The sequence below is a fragment of the Panthera onca genome, chromosome B1, assembly GCF_046562875.1.
Source record: "Panthera onca isolate mPanOnc1 chromosome B1, mPanOnc1 haplotype 2, whole genome shotgun sequence".
Lineage (NCBI taxonomy): Eukaryota > Metazoa > Chordata > Mammalia > Carnivora > Felidae > Panthera > Panthera onca.
Window position 1 is genome coordinate 187887665 of NC_138342.1, and position 23270 is coordinate 187910934.

Genomic DNA, 23270 nt, shown 5'->3' on the forward strand with positions numbered 1-23270 from the left:
GTGTTAGCTCTCCCGTCTGGCCTCCTCCTTCATTTCACAGGAGGTTTCCATTCATTCATTCATTCATTCATTCGTTCGTTTAATTTTAGAGAGGGAGAGAGAGACGGAGAGAGAGATTCCTAAGCAGGTTCCATGCCCAGGGCAGAGTCCAAGGCTGGGCCAAAATCAAGAGTGGGATGATGCTTAACCCACTGAGTCACCCAGGTGTCCTGGAGGTTTCCTTTTATTAACTTACAAAGGGCCTAGGCTGGAGTGCCCCTCTCCCGGTGGCAGGTCCCCAAGCTATAGCAAAAGTGGCAGGGAAGTTGATACGTTGAGAAATGCCCCGATTCCTACTTTGCTTAATTACATTAGTTTTGTCTGCAGCTATCCTATAGGCTTCACTCAGCCATTTAGAGGCCTGTCTGAAGTAGAGAAAAACATTGCCTAGGGCTCCTTTCTCCAACTGATTTTTGTTCAAGCCATCTGTAAGTACCAACATGGAAAGAGGTTCATGAAATATTAAAACACTAACAATAAAACAAGTTGTAGAACATTAAGTCATGTCATGGGATCTTTGGGAGAAGAAGTTTCTCTCCAGCAAGACTAACGTCTGGAAAGAAAACTACTCATCAGTTCTATGGAGTGAGATTGGAGAGCAAAGTCTTGGTATTTTATTCACTTCCCTATTGTTCAATCACGTTAAGACTTTAAGAAAATGTATTTATCTAGTACCTTTAATATCATTAAATATATCTCATGATTTTTATTTTCTTTCTCTCTAAAGGATTGAGTCCACATCTCCCTCTGGATCCATTCCTTGGCTCCCCTTTACAGAAAAATCCCTCAAAACTGGCTATGCCTTTGGGCTTGAATTTCTCTCCTCATATTCTCTCCTGAACCCTCTGCAGTCAGGCTTCTGCCTTGTCTATTCCACTAACATAGATCTTGTCGATGTCCCCGATGTCCCCAATACCCTCCCTGTGGCTAAATCTTTAAGTCCTTTCTTGGCTCTTATCTAAATTGACCTATCAACAGCATTCAACATGTTTGAGTCCTTGTCACCTCCTTGGAAAACTTTTTTCCCCTACTTGACTTGGAGCATTCCCCATTCTTTGATTTTTGTTCTCCCTCACCAATCATTCCTTTCGGTCGGCTTTGCTAATTTCTCTTCACATCCCGTTCCTCTAGATGTTAGGGTGCCCACGGCCCAGAACTTTTGTTTTCCCCGCATGTCTACACTCGGTCTCTTGGTTATCTCATCCGTTCCAGCACTTAAATACCATCTGTCTGTTGACCGTTGCCCAATGTATCCCTCCTGTCTGTATTTCTTCTCTAAACCCCAAGTGCAGCTCCCCAAATGCCTCAACGTCCTCACTGAAGCATCTCAAAGACATCTCAAACGTGACGTGTCCCGACATGCTCCCTAGAGTTAAGCCCAAGCCTAGGAGTCAGTCTTGATTCCTCACACATCAAATGCAACCGCAAATCCTATTGGCTCGAATTTCAAAACATCCAGTCCCTTGACTCTTCAGCATCTGCACCACGACCATCTGATCCCAGCATCCTCTGGGGTCAGGTGACACCACTCTGTGCTCAGCACTCGCCAGTGGCTTCCTATTTCAGATAATTTACGATTTCCAAGGCCAGAAAGGATCTTAACCCCTCAGCTCCTGCTACTTCGCTGATCTCGTCTCCCACTATTCACCCCCTGGCTAATTCCATGTCATGCCCCACTGGCCTCTGCTGTTCCTCAAACCTCCAGGGATGCTCCTGTTCTAGGTCTGTGTGTTTGGCCCTCTGTCTAGAATTTTTTTTCACCATAGATACATGTCTTTTTCCCCATCTTCAAGTCTTTGCTCAAATATAACCTCTGCAATAAAGCCTTTCCTATTTGATTCGAAGCTACAGCTCTTTCCACTGTTACCTTGCCCAGCTATTGCTACCTGAACTTGCTTAGGACACACCCTTACATAAAGAAGGTGCTTGATGGGTATTTGATGAAATAATAAATCCATGATTATCACACAGGAATGTCATCTTCTGTGGAGAAACAAAGGTTAATTGGGAATTCATAAATGAGATAAACCTCTCACAAACAGTGTGGTTATGCATTTTTAATTCACTGGTCCAAGTCTGCTTATGCAGTATAAAATAAAGGAATGAATAACCTGTGTATTAGAAACCGTGGGCAGGTATGCAAATTATATACAAATTGGGAATTGAAAGCAGCTTTAGGAGTATAATGAATTTTTGAAAACTCTTTCAATACTTTTATTAAAAATTATAGAGGTGAGATGAAAAAGAATGAAAACTTGCCATTTGCAACAACGTGGATGGAGCTAGAATGTATTACACTAAGTGAAATAAGTCCGTTAAAGACATACATGATTTCTCTCGTATGTGGAATTTAAGAAGCACAACAGACGAACATAGGGGAAGGGAAGGAAAAATAAAATAAAAACAGAGAGGGAGGCAAACCATAAGAAATTCTTAGAGAACAGACTGAGGGTTGCTGGAGGGAGGGGTGGGTGGGGGGATGCGCTAAATGGGTGATGGGCATTGAGGAAGGCACTTATTGGGATGAGCACAGGGTGTTATATGTATCACTGCATATATGAATCACTGCATTCTACCCTGAAACCAATACTACACTGTATGTAAACTAACTTGAACTTAAAAAATAAATTAAAAAAAATTACAGACATAAAAATCCTGAATAAGAAAGATGTACCTCTTAATTGGCATAGAAATTCCATTCTAGTTCAGAATAACATCAGCATGGACACTTCCTTTCATATTATTTTTAACATTTATTTTTTAATTCATTTTTTAAATTTACATCCAAGTTAGTTAGCATATAGTGCAACAATGATTTCAGGAGTAGATTCCTTAGTGCCTGTTACCCACTTAGCCCATCCCCCGTCTCACAACCCCTCCAGCTACCCTCTGCTTTCTATATTTGAGAGTTTCCTATGTTTTGTCCTCCTCCCTGTTTTTATATTATTTTTGCTTCCCTTCCCTATGTTCATCTGTTTGTATCTTAAATTCCTCATGAGTGAAGTCATGTGATATTTATCTTTCTCTAATTTCACTTAGCATAATGCCCTCCAGTTCCATCCACGTAGTTGCAAATGGCAAGATTTCATTCTTTTTGATTGCCAAGTAATACTCCATTGTATATATATACCACATCTTCTTTATCCATTCATCCATCAATGGATATTTGGGCTCTTTCCATACCTTGGCTATTGTTGATAGTGCTGCTATAAACATGGGAGGTGCGTGTGTCCCTTCGAAACAGTCCCGTATCCCTTAGATAAATACCTAATAGTGCAATTGCTGGGTTGTAGGGTAGTTCTATTTTTAAATTTTTGAGGAACCTCCATACTGTTTTCCAGAGTGGCTGAACTAGTTTGCATTCCCACCAGCAACCCAAAACAGATCCTCTTTCTCTGCATCGTCGCCAACACCTGTTGTTGCCTGAGTTGTTCATGTTAGCCATTCTGACAGGTGTGAGGTGGTATATCATTGTGGTTTTAATTTGTATTTCCTTGATGATGAGTGATGTTGAGCATTTTTTCATGTGTCCGTTAGCCATCTGGAAGTCTTCTTTGGAGAAATGTCTGTTCATGTCTTTTGCCCATTTCTTCACTGGATTGTTTGTTTTTTGGTTGTTGAGTTTGATAACTTTCTTATAGCTTTAGGATAGTAACCCTTTATCTGGTTTGCAAATATCTTCTCCCATTCCATTGGTTGCCTTTTAGTTTTGCTGATTGTTTCCTTCGCTGTGCAGAAGGTTTTTATTTTGATAAGGTCCCAATAGTTGATTTTTGCATTTGTTTCCCTTGCCTCCAGAGACATGTTGAGTAAAAAGTTGCTGTGGCCAAAGTCAAAGAGGTTTTTTGCCTGCTTTCTCTTCTAGGATTTTGATGGCTTCCTGTCTTATGTTTAGGTCTTTCATCCACTTTGAGTTTATCTTTGTGTATGGTGTAAGAAAGTGGTCCAGGTTCATTTTTCTGCATGTCGCTGTCCAGTTTTCCCAGCACCATTTGCTGAAGAGACTGTCTTCATTTCATTGGATATTCTTTCCTGCTTTGTCAAAGATTAGTTGGCCATATGCTTGTGGGTCCATTTCTGGGTTCTCTGGTCTGTTGCATTGGTCTGAGTGTCTGTTCTTGTGCCATTACCATATTGTCTTGATGATTACAGCTTTGTAATGCATCTCGAAGCCCGGAACGGTGATGCCCCCAGTTTTGATTTTCTTTTTCAAGATTGCTTTGGCTATTTGGGGTCTTTTCTGGTTCCATACAAATTTAGGATTGTTTGTTCTAGCTCTGTGAAGAATGCTGGTGTTATTTTGATAGGGATTGCATTGAATATGTATACTGTTTATCTAGCAGTTTTCTATGGTATTTTATATGTTTTTATATTATTTTAAAATTCCTTCATTCCTTCCTTGGTTTTGGATGAATTAACAGACATTTCAATTAACACAGTCATTAACCTTCATTTAAAAATTGACCTCAGGAGTAATTCAATTTGCCTTTTTCAATTTTTAACAAAGAAATTCTAAGACTTACTTATCAAGGTAGAGTATTATGAAAACACGGCCCCAGTTCTTCCCTGATCACTTCAAAAAGCACTATCCTTGATGCAAGCATCATTTGCTAACCTCTAAATCTCATTTAACCTATAAATGAAGTGTACAGGTATAAAAGTACATGCTCTAAGCAGGTCTTATTAAAGTCAGTGGCAAAGCCATGCCTCTGTTCTCTCTAAAATTGTACTTTTTCAGGGCACCTGGGTGGCTCAGTTGGTTAAGCTTCTGACTCTTAATTTTGGCTCAGGTCGTGATCTCAGGGTTGTGGGATCCAGCAGGATGCCAGGTTCGATGCTGACAGCACGGAACCTGCTTGGGATTCTCTCTCTTCCTCTTTCTCTCTGCCCCTCCCCCGCTCATGCTCATTCACAGGCTCTCTCAAAATAGTAATTTTGTCAAAAAAATTAAAAAAGAAATAAAAATAAAATTGTACTGTATGCTCCAGTTGAAAATGATTACTGCACTTGGTTCTGTTTTTTAAAGCGGTTTTATCAATAAATATACAAATAATAGATTTTCATTTAGAAACCTTTGAAGCCACAGAAAGTAAAGCTACCATAAAATCTATTCAGTGGTTCTCCATGAGAAAATAATTTCTCTTGGATACTCTTCCTTAATGTTAGTTTAGAATGCATATCAGTCATTTTTCCTTCTAAGAAGTCTGTGCTGACTGGGAAGGAGTTGAATGGGTCCTGGAAATTGACATGAATTCGCTTGAGCCACTCTGAAAGAGCAAGGTGGATAGAAAACCCACCGTTAGCAGGAATTAGGGACCAGAGGGCACCAGGACTAGAGGCCCTTGGGAACAGGGACTCCAGGCTGCTCCCGTGTCCAGGAATCCCTCACATTTGAGAGTGGCTAAATCAAGACTGGTATTTTAAGTGCCTATGGCTAATGTTGAGGGAGAGTTTTGAAAAATTTCTAAATGCTTCGGTCTGCTTTGTGTGGGTAACTAAGCATTAAAAATCTAGACTTACGGAGCTGGGGCCAGCCACCTACTCCGTAACAGGTTCCATAACTGTGAAAAATAAGTCAGGAGAAATGTAAGGGAGAAACAAAGAGGCAAGGCTCCAGCACCATTTTTGTTCTGTCCTCTGTGATCAAGGGCAACACTAGTTCCCGTCTCAACACACTTTTTAATTTCCAGACATCTCTAAGAAGGCAAAGATCCTCTCTTCTTACAACCAGAAATATGTCTGAAAATAATTTATTATGCATTTAAATAACAGAACAAGTGTCATTGTAGATTAATAAAAAATAAATTGATACAATGTAAGTATCTGATCGGAAAAAAAAAAGAAATTTTGGTTATTTGAGATCTGAGAATAGAAACATCTAAAAACATAAGTCACTATAAAGGAAAACCATGGGGCAGGTGGGAGGCAAACGAAAATGACCCTAGGGGCACCTGGGTGGTTCAGTCGGTTAAGCATCTGACTTCATTTCAGGATATGATCTCGTGGTTCATGAGCTTGAGGCCCAATTTGGATAAAACAGAAGCCTTGCTATCGGTGAGCTCCAGCCCTGCTTTGGGTGAACACGAGCCCCACTTTGGTTAAAAACAAAACAAAACAAAACAAAACAAAACAAAACAAAACACACGCCCTGCTTCAATTAAGCCCCACTTCTCTCCTCCTCCCTCCATCTCTCTCTGCCCCTCATGGTTTTCTCTCTCTCTCTCTCTCTCTCTCTGCCCTTCACTCACTTTCACCCACCCCCGTCTCTCAAAAAAAAAAAAAAAAAAAAAAAAAGAAATAAAAAAGGAAAGAAAAGAAAAGAAAATGACCCTAGAGCCTGGCCTCCAACCGATCACCTCCCCTTCGCAATCCCTTTCCATTTTCTGTATGAATGCCAGATAGGGGTACATGGTCAGAAGAGACACACGCAGGGTCAGAAGACAGAGCGGAAAGAACCACTGCCTTTAGAGGGATCAGGGAGGGTTCACAGCAGATGTGACATCTGAGCAAAGATCAGACTGTGATAAAATAAGCAGGAGGCTGCTTCAGGGCTTCCCTCCAGTGGATGAACACCTTCACCCGCAGGCAGCAAATAGGAAACCATACACGGTATGTGGAAATTAGGTTTCTAGTCAGTTTTAAAAGTCAATAAATTTGGAACGCTTTTGGATAGACTGCCTGAGGCCGAGCATGAAAACCAGCAAAATGAAATTGGCTCGGGAGACAGTCGCTGTCATTTCTCAAAGAGGCTCGTGACTCAAGTACTTTTTAAAAAAAGGTATAAGGGGGCGCCTGGGTGGCTCAGTCTGTTAAGCGTCCGACTTCGGCTCAGGTCATGATCTCGCGGTTCATGGGTTCGAGCCCCGTGTCGGGCTCTGTGCTGACAGCTCAGAGCGCGGGGCCTGCTTCCGATGCTGTGTCTGCCCCTCCCCCACTCACACTCTGTCTCTCAAAAATAAACATTAAAAAAATTTTTAAAAAGGTGTAAGAAAGTCAGCACAACGACCAGAACAATCTGAATCTTAGATAAACTGACATACTGTACCAAAGATTGCTTTGCTATTTTCTAAAGAAGGGAGTGACATCACATCAATTAGTAACCAGGACTTCGGTGGATTAGTCACAGAATGAGACACAAAACGCATGTCAAGACACAAAGTTACAAAATGGCCCATTCCCAGGCAATAACCTCTCATCTGTTGAGTGTGTAAATACATGCACTGCTTATGTGTGTGTCTGTGTATGTGTGATCGATAAGATGATGGATTATAAACACCTATTAGATCCGAATGCTTCCAGTGAAGAAGGTCGGTGAATTTGACTTGGAGTCTCTTTACAATGCAAGGATTCAAAACTAAGCTGTTTATGTGCTTGCGTTTCTCTCCGACGGGCTCAGATCCCACTGTCAGACAAACTGATGCGTAGTAGAATACTTGTTCTTCCATTATTCGTGTGATAAATGGCATGCTGAGACTGGCTGCTCCCAGCTCCATCAAGATGCCACTTGGAATCTCTTCCTTGAAGTCAGAGTCGTCCTCTGAAAAGATTTAGGTGGATACTGTGAACCTGAAACACCAACCACAAAGTAACGCCCATTAAACTGCTTCAAACTTCCAGCTCTCAAAAGGATGGCTTTGTACATTCATTGCAGATGATATTTTTTTTTTTAAAAAGAAAACCGAAATACTTTGATGTTGCTTTTACATAAACCGGGAAATATGCAAAAACTGCCATTGAGGGTCCTGAGAGGAAGGAAGGAAGGGAGGGAGGGAGGGAGGGAGGGAGGAGGGAGGGAGGGAAGGAAAGGAGGGAGGGGGGAGGGAGGGAGGGAGGAATCGAAGAAGGAAGGAAGGAAGGAAGGAAGGAAGGAAGGAAGGAAGGAAGGAAGGAAGGAAGGAAGGATGGATGTTGTTCCCCTTCTCCACTAAGCCTAAGTTCTGGCCCTGTGTCCTCCGAGAGCTGGTGGCTTTGCTAGCACCTTCTACCCTGAGGTGGATCCCAGGAAGCCGAGTAGTGAGTTCTGGTGGCCTACTGGCTTCATGGGGGCAGAAGGAATGTCAGCTGCCTTAAGAGACCCTTGCCACTGTTGGGGATTCCCCTCAGCTTCTCCCTTTCTCTTTTTCTTCTGCCACAGAACAAATGTCGATAAATTAATAGTTCCTGGTGCTTTTTGACCTGGAAGCAAAGGTTAAGAGATGACATGCCTGCTTGTCAGAAAGAAAGAAAATAAGTTCTTAGAATTACAGGAATACCTCTTATGTACCTCAGTTATTTCTACAGCCATGAGAAAAGCTCCTGACGGTCGGTAATAATAGTCACAAGACTCCTGATAAGAGAATATATATACTGACTTAGTATGGGGGGTAAATTAAATGTGCAGATTTCAAACGAATTCAGAACCCAGTTCCCTCTCGGAACCTCTAATCCTGGTGCCCAGTAAAGTATTAGACAGCTCCACTTAGTGTCCTGTGGTCAAGATCTCCAAAACGAAACTCATCGAAATTCTCTGCGTCCCCTCTGCCGGCACCACTGTCTACTGACCATCCAGGGGATCAGTCTCGTGTACCACGTGATGCTCATCCCGATTTGCGTGGCTCACGGCCCCTCCGGGCCGCCCCTCGACCCCTTTACCCATCTGCACAGCCAGCCGGTGGTCCTGCTCACCTCTCTCACGGTCCCCTCATCTTCCCCACTACACTGAGTGTTCCTCGAGAGAATCTGTAAAAGGCTAAAGCATCTGTGACATCACTATGCCACAGAACTACAGAAGGACTGACGTAAACAGTGATAAAATTAGCGTGTTGTCACAATGCTTCAATTTTACTAGACTTCTGTGTAAACTGTAGCATTTGCCTTAACACAGCAAGTTACCCTGTGCATTTCACATGACCTATAGTCCCAATGACTCCTAATTCTTGAACAAACAACATATGCCTAGAATCTAGCGAGGTCCTCTCCGTACATTTTTCCAGTGATGGCTTGATCAACCCAGACTATTATAAAAAGAAGAAACTGAGGCCCAAGAAGGTTGAGGCTCTCCTAAGATAGCTCAGTGAGTGGGATGGAAACCTGGCATTGGGTTCCAGAGTGGCACAGTTCATGATAATACTATGTTGCCTCCTTAAACAAAAATACTGGTAACAGTTTTGAGAATTAAAACATCACTGGCCTGCGTTCGGACTAGAAACTTTACTCTAAAAGTAGCTACTGGGCTGAAAATAAGTATTTATCTGTGAAACTCTCCATTCTAAAATACTTAGAATATTTGTATTAATTTTATGGAGCATTTTTATAAATTAGATCTTTAAAGGGAATTAAGAGGAGGGTGTGATGAGAAAACATAAAAACTGTTATTGTGGAGAGAGACACTGATTTGTCATGAGACTCCTAAGACAGCATTTTCCTTTTTCTGAGAGTGAGGCCCCAGTTTCATGCAGAGCATCTGGGCATTTTCCCCTTTATGACTAACAGCAGGCAAGGGCCTATCTTTGAAGTTTGGCTCTTTCTAGAGACTTCTGTGTCTGGCCATGGGTGACAAACACTTGTAATTTGCTCTTACATGGTCAAAAGAGTCCTACTTAGGTAGATGATCTTCCATTTCTCTTTCCAAAACTTGAAACTTCACATCATACCTCATTTATTTACATGTGGAGAAAACTGACCTGTCAACAGACTCTGACTTGTCCATGTGTGGCCAGCAAATTCCATCAGGGTCAGTGAACCTTTTCGAGGAGTATCTAACTGTCAGAAGAAAAATAAAATGAGGGGTGAGCTTTATTGTTACACATATTTTTTTTTTAAACAAGATTCTTTTTTTTTTTTAATGTTTATTTTTGAGAGGGAAAGAGAGAGAAAGACTGTGAGAAGGGGCAGAGAGAGAGAGGGAGACACAGAATCAGAAGCAGACTCCAGGCTCTGAGCTGTCAGCACAGAGCCCGACGTGGGGCTCGAACCCACGCGCTGTGAGATCTCCACCTGAGCTGAAGTCAGACACTTAACCACCTGGGCCACCCAGCCTCCCCGTATTGTTTCAGACATTTTTAAAAGTCAACTTTATGGGGGCGCCTGGGTGGCTCAGTCGGTTGAGCATCCGACTTCGGCTCAGGTCACGATCTCACGGTCTGTGAGTTCGAGCCCCACGTCGGGCTCTGGGCTGATGGCTCAGAGCCTGGAGCCTGCTTCCGATTCTGTGTCTCCCTCTCTATCTGCCCCTCCCCCATTCATGCTCTGTCTCTCTCTGTCTCAAAAATAAATAAAAAAAAAAAAACGTTAAAAAAAAAAAAAAAAAAAGTCAACTTTATGGTTAACAGACAACCTACCCGAAATGTATGGGTTGTGCTGGGTCTTGAAAACTGTTCCACAGTCAGAGATCTTTCTCGAAGAGGCGAGCGTTCCAAACTGTCAGGTACTGCACTAAACACACGGTTCTGTGGATGCCTCCCTCTGTACTAAATAAAGGATAATATGTTTCGGTTTCAGGTAAACGCAATCCTTAAAAAAGACAAAAGAAGTTTCCTTTCTTTGTGTTTCAACCATTCACTCATTGATTCATCCATTCACTCCCTTATTTGAAACTTTTATTTAGATACTGGGAAGTATAACATCTATCAAGCATAAATGTCAAAACACATGTTGATTATGTCATTTTATTATTTAACCCGATAAAGCAAGTGTCCTAACAGATAAATACGGATTAAAAACCCGAACCGCATAAAGTACTCAATATTAAATTATAATAGAAATGTAATTTTGCGTTTATTTTTTTTTTAATGTGATGTCCGCCTTCCTTTATGATTTTACTCAAAGCCACGACATTCTAAGGTTACACACGAAAGCTGTGCAATTCTTGCCTTTCTAGGAATGGATTCTGCCGCTGCACTCAGGGAAGCAAAGGAATGCAAGAGAAAACATTCCATCGGTTTTTCTCCTTAGGCTTTTTAGGTTCCCACGACTGGGGACCTTCTGTGTTTTATGAAATAGAGATGAGTTAGTTACTCGTATGAGAGCGAAGTGGCGCGTCATTGTAACTGTGGGGGGGCATCTGGTGATGCACACCAGCAGCCCCACACCTGCCCCACACCTTTTGCCATCACGTGGCTGCGTTGAGCCTGGGTGAAGAAGACATTCCCTCCGCACTGCAACGGACATGGTGCCCCTGAGTTGTAAACATAAGAGCTGATAAAAATGGCAGGGGCGTTCTACAGAGCTCTTACTTTATGCAGGCGTTATTTCCCATCTATAAATTCATGTCATCCTTATATCAGTCCTTTGAGGAAGGAATCACTGTGGCCCTTCTACGGGTCAGAAAACAAAGGTGCAGGGAGATTAATTTCTACTACGTTAATTTCTACACTACATTTGGGTGGCCGGGTTCAAACACAGATCTCCCTGTCTCCTGACCTAACCTTCATGCTATTTTCTTTGCTATACCATCCTGTCAGATTTTCTTTGACACCTGGACTTAATGATTCGGTTCAAATCAGGTTTTCATTTCGCACGACAGTGAATTAACCCTCCCACCTCCCGTCAGTTCTCGCATGCCAGTTATTTTCAGGAAGCAGATTATGGAGACATTTTACGTTACTTGAGTTCGTACTTGGCCCCGGAAGGGCCAAAATTATATTGTGGTTGTTTGTTTTGCAGTAGACGATCTAAATGGTGCACTTAAATATAATGAAATGTGTCTTACAGGAACAGGTCGAGATCCAGGAACTGCCACATTCTGCCCACCAGTCTCTGAGCCTATGGGGGGTAACCTGCTCCTTGAGGCCTGAGCCGGTGGGGAGGACCCCCGGTCTATGCCAGTTTGCCTGTAAACACAACAACATGTAACTGAGCACCCAGGTGCAGAGACAGGGGGACAGACCTCACCACAAAGCTCCTCATCGGAACTGGTAATCACAGCTGCCTTTCAAAAGAAATGTTCGAGGAGAATGAGCAGAGTGCGGGAAAGACAAATGTAAAGAGGAGGACTGACCACCAGCTCCGGTCACCTTCTCCTTGCTCGGCAGTGACTGTCGAACTGTATTTACTGACTGCTCTGCGATGCTAGTCCCTGTACAGGATACGGAAATAATTGAAGGTCTGGTTCCTCCTCTTAAGGAGCTTGTAAGTTACTGAAAACCCATGAAGTTATTAGAGAACAATGTAATCAGTTGATGTAATGAAGGGCTATGGTAAACGATTCTAAATAGAAGTGCTGTAGAAATTGAGAGAACGGGGCGATCAATGAAGGATAAAATTAATTACCAAGGTGTAGGGCCTCGATGAGGAAAACTATAAAACTTTATGTAAGGGCATTAAAAGGAGAGGCAAGATACGTTCTCCGATGAGAAAACTAAATATTGTGAAAGCGTCGGTCATCCCTACATTTGTAATAGATTTAATGCCATCAGGTTCAATGTGATGCTTTTCGTTTTTGAATTTGACCACCAGATCATGGACTTTGTCAGGAAGGGTGAGGAAAGGTTCAGATGATAGACATTCCCCACTTAGTATGCCATACTTAGTATGGCAGTAATATAAAAAAAAAAAAAACAGTTGAAAAACACGGGTCTATGGTGTATGGATAGGAAGGGGCAGAACATGAAGGGAAGGTATAGTTGGAGGCACAGATTTCAACAGAAAATACAAAAGGTTTCGGATGAAAGCCTGTTTGTGGAGCCCAGGGGGGCTGGGAGGAGGAGGAGAGGGCCAGCAATGTGCCAGTGACTGGGGCATGGGGTCAGGGGTCCCAAGTGACCACAGTGGGACTGGAGGAGGGGAAGAGCTCTTGAAAAGAACTACCAGAACAAATAACCCCGGATAACCCAAACACCAGAAATATCAGTTCCAGAGGGTGAAAGACACAGCAATCCATCACAAAGCCGAACATGGCTCTGTGTAATACATCCAGAAAAGTCCAGTTGCTGGTTAAGCACTGGCAGCTGATAATGCACCCCATCCCTGCAGGGGGAGCCTAAGGCAGCCCCCTTAATGACTCCCTCCCTTGCTGCAGGAAGCCTGGGGCCAGTGGTCTGGGGGGGGGGGGCGGGTAGGGGGTGGAGGTCTCGGAAGCTGCACAGCACCGCGGGGGAGCCCCAGGCTCTGCCTCTCCTTCCTGGGAGCTTTGGCGAGTTATGCAACTTCTCTCAGCCTCTGTCTCCTCCTCTTGGATCTGGGATCCCATGAGTACTAACTCAAAAGATTTGTGGCAGGGAAAAAGTCAAATAATAAATGTGACTCGTCCCACTGGTGCTGGTAACAGAAAGCTGTCGACAAACACTAGCTGTTATTAATGTAAAGACTGCTGGACACTTGAGTAAGTGATAAAGCTGGGCTGCTCCCCAGTACCTCTGTAATAAAGGAAAAGACAAGTTCCTTTCTAACAGGGCAATGATTTGATGTCGAACCCTAAGGTCAAAAGCTTTTCTGAAAGTCCCCCACACAGAGTGAAACACAGCCTTAGAGATAAAAAAGAACGAACAGTCATACTACTCCTGAAACCAACGTTACACTACATGTTAACGGACTAGAATTTAAATAAAAACTGGAAAGACACAAACGCAGGTTCTCTGCCTGACTTTACTTTCCAGCACGCAGCTTAACTACACTACCGAAACACATTTCGTGGGAAATATTCAAATTAATGAACTATTTAGAAGGTGTCCACCTGTCTCTATCCTCTGTCATGTGTGGCTTCTGGTTCCCCAGGAGAGAAACGAGACTTACGGCTTTGTTCCCCTTAGAACTTCATCGCTGCACACACTGGGGGTTTTCATCCTCTGGGAGTCTGAAGTGAGAGAAGGCAGCCTCAGATGTGCAGGCGTCTTCCTTGCGGAAGCGTGGAGTCCGCGAGCATCTGAGATTCGTCCCAGACGGTGCCGGGCCAAAGACGGAGCACTGGCCCCCACACCCAGTGATTTGCCTTCTTGTTCATTCCTGGGGGCGGGAGGGGTGGGGGGGGGAAAGCCAAATTAATTACTCAGCTTGTAAGCATTAGGTGAACAGGGCATAGATAGATGTGCCCATTACGAGGCACTGTCTAGAAGAGTGCCCGCCTCAAGCAGATACTTCTGAATATTGGCTGAACGAATGGACAGACTATCATTTCCAATTCAACTTCCATCCCACTGAAGAATCGTCCACAGGAACATAAGGTCTAAGGTCCTCCCTGACTGCAATCACACAGGATAGCCCAGAAGATTAAGAATTCACAGCTATCTTCCCCTTATCTATTGACCCTCACCTAACGGTAAGTCACTTTTGTGGCTCCTATTGGAGCAGTGAGTTTTCATTCTCACACATGGCTGTATCCTTCCCTGAGTGTGCTCAGACACGCCTAGCACGCGGACTTCTGCAGGCCTCATGCTCAGGTACATGCAGCCTAGAGAGCAGGCTGCATCGTTATTTCGCATACGTACTGCGTTCTATCCGCAAAACAGGTAGGTCTCTGCTGAAGTGGTTTTGCTTGAATTGTCATCACACAACTCAAATCACTATAAAAGTTGTTGGAGAAGCGATGAACCTGAGAAGAGTAAAAACAGTGAAAGTTAAAAGGCAGCCAGTGCCAATGCAAGAAGTGGCAAGAAGGGAGGGAGAAGTTTCTGGAATCCGGCAAGGGGAGCTGCAGGGAGAAACGCCACCAACCACTGCGACCTGGCAGAGAGGCCAGGAGTGAACAACGTCCCACGTTCTGCTCCCGTGTTGAGCTCCGAGAGCTACTTGGGGCGAAGGAGACCTCCAGACAGCCAGAATGTACCAGCGGCCAGGGCATACCAGGGTGAAGAACGTAGAGAGAGAATCTGGAGAAGCAAAGATAGGGCACCCCAGCTCCTAACTGGCCTGCTCCCAGAGGAAGTCCTTCACAGCTTGAGGAAGGTAGCTGCCAGGAAGGGCACAAGAGCCTAGGAAGAAACCCGAACACGAGACGTCAGACCCTTAAATTTGAATCCCAATTCTAACCGCTTCCTGACTGGTGGTCTTGGGAAGCTTACTTGGTTCCTGAAGGTTTAATTCCCTAATCTTTAAGTCCAGAATACTGATACATACTTTGTATGAGAATTAAGTTGAATAACACTGGGAAAGCACGAAGAGCTAAATAATCCCGAATTCCCTATTTGGTCCCGCAATATGACCAGCTAGGATGTAAAACAACATTTGATTCAGGCAAACAGGATTTCTGAACTAGAATCATATTCTAGTTCGAGAATAGATGTAGCAAGCACAAGCACATTTTCCCCCAAGCTGAACATGTAAAAACAAAAAAATGTTAGCAGAATAAATTAAGACCTATTGTCATTACTGCTAGAACACTTTGACTATTTCAAAACAGGCTCTAATAATATTTTATTTTCAACTTTGTCATCCATTCATTTCCTTTTAACATTGATCCAAATGAAAACAATGAGTCAGCTGTAAAAAAAATTTTTTTGAAGCCCATTAAAGCTATAAAAAGAGGGTGGCCTGGATGACTCAGTCAGTTAAGTGTCCAACTCTTGATTTCAGCTCAGGTCATGATCTCACGGTTTGTGAGTTCAAGCCCCACATCGGGCTCTATGTTGACAGCCGGAGCCTGATCAAGATTCTCCCTCTCTCACTGCCCCTCTCCTGCTTGCACCCTCTCTGTCCTTCTCAAAAATAAAAAAATAAAAGCCACAAAAAGAAAATACTTGTAAAAAAAACTCCTTAGATTGAAAACTTTCCATATTTTTCGAGCTTAGTTATATTTTGCCTAATACTTATAGATTCTTTTCTATGTTGTCATCAGCCACCCATTTTTATGCGATTCATACTGCGTATGTGAACATGCAAAGTGGGAACCAATGTTGATCCTGCCAGAGCAGTTTAAAAACCCCAGAGAAAAATACAATTAGTGGAAGCATTCTGAAAGTGTATTTTGAACAGCAAAAGCAAAGAAGTCTTACTGCAAAGCCCTTACACTACAGAGTAAAACAACCCTATTAGATATTTCTATTTTATTTGTTTTTTTTTTAATGTTTATTTATTTTTGAGAGAGAGAGACAGAGTGTGAGCAGGGGAGGGGCAGAGAACGAGAGGGAGGCACAGAATCTGAAGGCTCTGAGCTGTCAGCACAGAGCCCCACACGGGGCTCGAACCCACGAACAGTGAGATCATGACCTGAGCTGAAGTTGGACACTTAACCAACTGGACACTTAACCAACCTAGATATTTCTATTTTAAACTACCACTCCCTGACGGTACATCCTATTCAGACCTGTGTTCTTCTACACTTTGCAAAGGTAGTCTGTTCGTGTGCTCCTATGCTAGATGCATAGTTTTGCCTCTGCCTTGAATATCTTCCCTTTTCCTTTCAGCCTGACCAAATCTAATGTATCATTTAGGATTTAATTCAGGTATTACTCTACTTTATGGAGGGTATGCTATTTTTTTCTCCAGGGCATTTATGAGCTAAAGGATATCAAATTACAATATACAATGTGATGTGATATGATATGATACGATACACAATTCGCATCTGGTTACAATGAAAGCTAACGCTGATCGAGTGCCTACTCTACCCTACACGTTGTACTCAGCATCTTATCTCTTTTGCTTCTCACAGCCTCCTGACCCACAGATCCCATCGATTATGAGACTGAGGCTTTGAGGGACTGATTCAAGATCACAGAGCTCGTAAATTGTGCCATCGGGCCCGACACTTGTAGTTCTGTGGCTCAAACGCTCATCCACCCTACTGTCTACTGGCCGCCTCACCTTGCCTGTGTGCCTGTGTGCGTGTGTGCAGTGTTGTTTGGCCTGGCTCGACTCCCTCCAGCTAAATTGCATGTACCTCAAGACCAGGAAACCCCTCCTGTCCTTTTTCTCTGCTCCCCACCCGCACAAGATAAGCTGTGCAAAACATAAAGTCCAAACTCTTTAGTGTTACTGAAGGTCTCCCATGGGCAAGATCAGCCTTTCCAGCCCCACCCTCCACTAGATCTTTGATTAAGGAAGCAATTCAAGAAAAATGTCCTGAATGCCTAGAACGCACTAGGCTTTGCATTAGGAACTCTCACCTGTTTACAGAATTTTATCCTCACAGCAATACCTTGGACAACGTCTTATCATCATTCCCTAGGTAAAGGAAACTCAACTTTGGAACAGTTAAGTGACACGTCCCAAATAGTTCCTCCATAGTTTCTTGACTCTCACTACCCTGGTCTTGACCCAATGCCCCCGGTGGTCCAAGCATCCCCACCTTTAACCCTGCCCCGTCCAATCACTGTTCTCCAAACACACCCTCCCACTCCCCCATGCCTCTGCTTGGCCTGAAATGACCCACACAGACCTCCTGCCCGTGCAAGCCCTACTTGTTTCTACGTGGTTCTGTTCACATTTCACCTCCAACCTAAAACATCAAGGCTCGAGCTCAGGTCAGGATGAATCATTCTCTCCTTTATTCTCCTGAGGCCTTGTTTTGCACAGAACTGACCCAATGTATTGCATCTGACTTGCATTATGCTTTTCTTTCTACTTGATCAGGGACTATGCTTCGTTCATGTATATGATTGATACAACTGAATACACCTAATACAGTGCACTTAACGTAAACTCAATAAATGTTGAATGGATCCAACATATTCTCAGTGACTTTTTTTTTTTATCATTTTGGAGGGAAGACAGGAGAACATCTGGATTCTTCATATTGGCTAGAAATGCTGGGGAAAAGCATTTTTTCTCCTTCAAAATATGGATGGGCACCTGGGTGGCTCAGTCGGTTAAGCCTCTGACTTCAGCTCGGGTCATGATCTCGTGGTTCGTGAGTTCAAACCCTGCGTCGGGCTCTGGGCTGACAGCTCAGAGCCTAGAGCCTGAATCAGATTCTGTGTCTCCCTCTCTCTGCCCTTCCCCGCTCTCTCTCTCTGTCTCTCTCTCTCTCAAAAATAAATAAACATTAAAAAAATTTTTTTAAATAAAAATAAAAATATGTAAACAGTTCTACAGCTCAATGCAGGTGGGAAGTCTCAAATCTGAGTGTCTCTATTCAAGAATATGGTGATGCTACTAAGCTCTATACACAAATTATTTTTATTTTTATTTTATTTTTTTTCCACAAATTATTTTTAAAGTAGTCCAATTGACAGACCCAAATACTCGATATAGAAAGGCAGGCACTCTGACGTAAAGGCCATAAAATACTGAAGGAAAGAGAGAGACTGGTAGAAAAACACCTACCTGAGGTGGATTAAGATGAGAAGCCAGGGATATACTTCTGGCTTCAGAGCTTCTGGATGGGGGAACACTCGACGCATCAGTGTTCGTACGAGATATGAGCGTAAGTGGAGATTTATTCTCAGCTACTTTCAATTTTTCTTTCTGTTTCTTTCCTTCCAAGTCAACGACAAAAAAAAAAAACACCAGTATTATTAGGAAACATATTATCTAACATAGGTACTTAAAATTCTCTGTTCTAAGAGAATATTTGTTCTGGAGTTACCGTGAGTCTACGATGGCCACTGAACCTTGTATAACACGGAGATCCCACAAGGCAATTGCCTGATGTGATGCTTCCCACACACACGTTCTATCATTTCGGTGGTAGGTAGAAAACTAGGGATTATACGCTGGGGCAAGAAAAATTCTTGGTATTGTATAATATCCCAACTAATCTTTTGGTTGGAAAAGAATATATTTAAATTAACATGACCACTACCCTACTGATCACACAACATTAGCCAGTGTTGTCCATTACTGGCATTTCTAGGATTTATTTCTTCTCGATCTCAAGTAGCTTCTAGAACATTTTACTAGGTTAAATGAAGTAACTGTACAATTATCTGTGTTTCCATTTTACTTTACAAAAACATGCCATAAACACTTAAAAACCAACATCCCAGTACTAGAGAGGTTATCCTATTATTAGAGATTTTTAAAGGGACTTTTAGCTCCTTTCTTGTGTATTTCTAGGTTACCGTTCCAAAAGTGCACACATATTATTTTTAGAACTCAAAAAATGATGATGTCCCCTTTGAAGGGATTAAAGATCACGTGTGAACGAGGGTGGAAAACTCACTTCTCTTCTCACCCAACCATATCCCAGGTGTGGCCACGCTGGGTGGGGCCACCAAGCTGGGCAACAGGGGTCATTTTTCTTTTCACTGGGGACACATGCTGCAGATAAGTACCTGGGAGTGTAACTTCCCAATTTTTTCTAACCAGCTCTTCCAATAGTTCTACCACATTTGTCCAGACATGATCAAACACTTCCGCAGCCACCGAATCTTTGATACAGTCGTGAGGAGAAACGGGAGGAAGTCCGTGTTTATGCCGCATCCTATGGCGATGAACTGATTTCTGTTCGAGACATTCATCACCCCTAAGAACAAAACCCACTCTAATTACTAAAAGTATCAGTGGTTCAAGTTAAAACAGTGCTATCTATCTATCTATCCATCCATCCATCCATCTACTATGCATGCATGCATATATTATGCATATATAAATAAACATAACATCCTGTTTTAAACAGTACGTTGTTACTTTTTAATGCTACCAATTTTCAATCACAAGGCCAATTTTTATTATTCCATCTTTGTAGCTTTTATCTAGGAACCAATTTAAGCCTCTGTATCTAGTGCAGAGACGGGGCCTTCCCTTGTGCCCTTCTGGGCAGCCTGGAGCCCTCAGGTGGCCTTGTCCACTTTCGCCAGAATGCCAAACACACTTCTTGTTTCCTATCTGTGCCATATGGTCAAAACACAAAGGGGAGCACTGATCTAGCACAGACACATCCTGTTAGGAATCTAAAAACTTTTCGGGCACCTGGGTGGCTCAGTCGGTTAAGCGTCCGACTTCAGCTCAGGTCATGATCTCACAGTCCATGAGTTCGAGCCCCGTGTCGGGCTCTGTGCTGGCAGCTCAGAGCCTAGAGCCTGCTTTGGATTCTGTGTCTCCCTCTCTCTCTGCCCCTCCCCCGCTCATGCTCTGTCTCTCTCTGTCTCTCAAAAATGAGTAAACGTTAAAGTTTTTTTTTAAATTAAAAAAAAAAAAAGGAATCTAAACACTTTGGGGAGTATATTACTCTCAAAAGAATGGAAAATCGTTTGGACAAGTAAAAACTACGCAAAACACCAAATGAGCAGATAATCAAAATAAATGCCAAAAAAGTTAACATTATACTAAGTCAATGCCAAATAAATTCTATTTACTCTTCTTTTCTGTCAAAAGCAAAATATTCTTCCATCTTTCCATCCGCATCGTAAACCTCTTCTTCCAGGGGTGAACCTGCTGAACAGGCAGCAGGCCACGTGCAAGCGGGGCCTGGCAGTGCCGGGGAAGAGCACGCCCCTGGGAGTATCTGAGAGCCGGAGATGCACAGCCTGTGGGGAAAGAGCAGAGCCTCCGTGAGGGCGTGTAGAGCGTCAAGAAAACGATGCTTGCAGGATCTGGGCGAGTCTTTATCCAGAAAGTACAGAATCCCAAACAAACAAACAAACAAACAAACAAAATCATTGATTATCACATTCGATAAAAGTCGTATCCTTAAAAGCAACATTTTAACACGGGCATCGGTCAACATTTAAGGGCCTCTTAAAAGCTTAACTTACTCTATGAGTTTGCATCCCTTTTGCCGTAGTGAAAGGACGTCCTGGCACAGTCCCAACTATGTGTGACTGGCATGGAGAGATTTATCAAAATCTGTTGGTGAGCCAGAGAAGACGGGATAGAGCTTTATTCCTTCTGCTGTTGTGATGGAGCTTGGGATCCATCACAAGGGGTCAGTTTTGGGTTTGGCATTTAGCAAAAGGTTTCCCATCTAACCTTCAAAAGTTAACTCCCTTGATATCGTCATCCTCCTCATCACCATCAATTTATTTATTTTTCTAACTATAATTTATTGTCAAGGTAGCTAACATAACAGTGTATACAGTGTGCTCTTGGTTTGGGGGGTAGATTCCCACGATTCATCACTTACATACACCCAGTGCTCATCCCAACAGGTGCCCTCCTTGATGCCCATCACCCATTTTCCCCTCTCCCCCTCCCACCCTATCAACCTCAGTTTGTTCTCTGTATTTAAGAGTCTCTTACGGTTTGCCTCCCTCACTGTTGTAAACTATTTTTTCCCCTTCCCTTCCCTTCCCTTCCCTCATGGTCTTCTGTTAAGTTTCTCAAGTTCCACATATGAGTGAAAACATATGGTATCTGTCTTTCTCTGACTGACTTATTTCACTTAGCATAATACCCTCCAGTTCCATCCAGGTTGCTGCAAATGGCCAGATTTCATTCTTTCTCATTGCCAAGTAGTATTCCATTGGATATATAAACCACATCTTCTTTATCCATTCGTCAATTGATGGACATTTAGGCTCTTTCCATAATTTGGCTCTTGTTGAAAGTGCTGCTATAAACATTGGGGTCCAAGTGCCCCTACGTATCAGCACTCCTGTATCCCTTGGGTAAATTCCTAGCAGTGCTATTGCTGGGCCCTAGGGTAGATCTATTTGTAATTTTTTGAGGAACCTCCACACTGTTTTCCAGAGCGGCTGCACCAGTTTGCATTCCCACCAGCAGCGTAAGAGGGTTCCATTTCTCCACACGTTCGCCAACATCTGTTGTTTCCTGAGTTAATTTTAGCCACTCTGACTGGTGCATCACCATCAATTTAGAATGAGAAGCACCCTGTGAAAAAAATGCTCTGCCCCTGCCCTTCCCTGAAATCTAAGCTTCCAAAATCAGTGGGGCCAAGGCTCACGGCTAAGACAGACATGGGAAGAGTATAACTAACAGGAAATTAAAAATGAAAACAAAAGGGGGCGCCTGGGTGGCTCAGTCGGTTAAACTTGGACTCATGGTTTCGGCTCAGGTCGTGATCCCAAGGTTTGTGAGTTTGAGCCCTGCCTGGGGCTTCATGCTGGCAGTCAGTGCAGAGCCTGCTTGGGGTTCTCTCCCTCTAATCCTCTCTCTCTGCCCCTCCCCAGCTCGCTCTGTCTCAAAATAAATAGACCTAAAAAATAAATAAGTAAATAAGTAAATAAGAAAAAAGTATCACTAAAATGAAATTAAAAATACTTTCGAAAGTAACTCATAGGAACCTACTCTCTGCTGTTGTGCTTGTGCCCGCAGGCATCCAGGAAGGGTGTGTGGACCGTGGAACTAGGCTCATCGCCCTGGAAATGTTGGAATCCTTCATCAGTCGGCACTATGAGCTGTCTTCCTAATACTCTGCGCCGGGGGGAGAAAAAAAGAAAGAAAGAAAGAAAGAAAAAAGAAAAAAGATGGGAAATTACTAACACTTTTGATTCGGAAAAAGGCAAACACGTTTTGCAGTGTTCCAAGTCAGATGAAATGATGCTTTGAAGGCGTGTGTATGAAGTGACGAGGCACATGCCGGTCCACGAGAAGCACGATGGTGTCACGGAAAAAGCACAGGCTTCGAGGGAGCAGGACGGGCTGTTCGCGCCACTGACGCAAAGATCGGAGACAAAGTTCTCGGGCTCTCTGAGCCACTGATTTCACTGGTTTGTTTTTTGTATGAAAGCGATACTAATAGTTACCTCTAGGGCTGAGGGGTGGCTTAGAGATGCCAGAGCCAGACATCTAGGGTAAGGCTGGGCACACAGCGGCTCTCTATGCATGTTAACTAATATCCACATAATGAATAAACCTGTATAAATATACGTACCAGGCTTATATTCCTTGCAGTCTTTCCTTTTTCCACCCTCCCCTCCTTCGTTTTCGTCTGAACTATTTAAGACAGGAGTGGTGGGGGCAGGTCTGAGCTCCTGGCTCTTGGGTGACTGCCCTGTGCTAGAAAAGTCAGCACCCACAATGAGTACCGGTGGGCGTACTATGCCCTTCAAGACAGAGGGCTGATGAAGGACGGAATAGAGAAGACTTAAAAACTACTGAGTCAAGATTTCTTTTAAGTTACCTACTTGAGGTAACCAGAAAATCCCTCAACATTTGTAGGGGTGTTCTATCTAATCTATTCTCTCCGGATGTAATACAAAGGAACTTCAGATAACGGAGATGGATTTTTCTCCTAAGTGCATCTGGCTGAATAATTGAAGGAAGAAAACCTTTTCTCCATACCCAGTCTATATTCTCCAGCTTTGCTATTGCAAACTAAGCTATCCTTGGGGCACCTGGGTGGCTCAGTCAGTTGAGCATCTGACTTCGGCTCAGGTCATGATCTCACGGTTCATGGGTTCGAGCCCCACGTTGGGTTCTGTGCTGACGGCTCAGAGCCTGGAGCCCGCTTCGGATTCTGTGTCTCCCTCTCTCTC

General features: G+C 43.3%; 1 protein-coding gene across 1 annotated transcript in view; it reads right to left on the bottom strand.

Moving 5' to 3' along the window:
- Positions 1–7185: 7185 nt before the first annotated feature.
- The window catches only part of FAM149A (family with sequence similarity 149 member A), a 59593-nt gene continuing 43508 nt past the window's right edge, over positions 7186–23270 (bottom strand). The window contains 11 exon segments of the mRNA XM_078445339.2: positions 7186–7431; positions 7434–7576; positions 9702–9780; positions 10359–10487; positions 11729–11849; positions 13750–13959; positions 14442–14545; positions 18217–18368; positions 19167–19357; positions 20190–20360; positions 22081–22206. Of these exon segments, the coding sequence (XP_078301465.2) occupies positions 7306–7431; positions 7434–7576; positions 9702–9780; positions 10359–10487; positions 11729–11849; positions 13750–13959; positions 14442–14545; positions 18217–18368; positions 19167–19357; positions 20190–20360; positions 22081–22206 (1552 nt within the window). The 3' untranslated portion in view covers positions 7186–7305.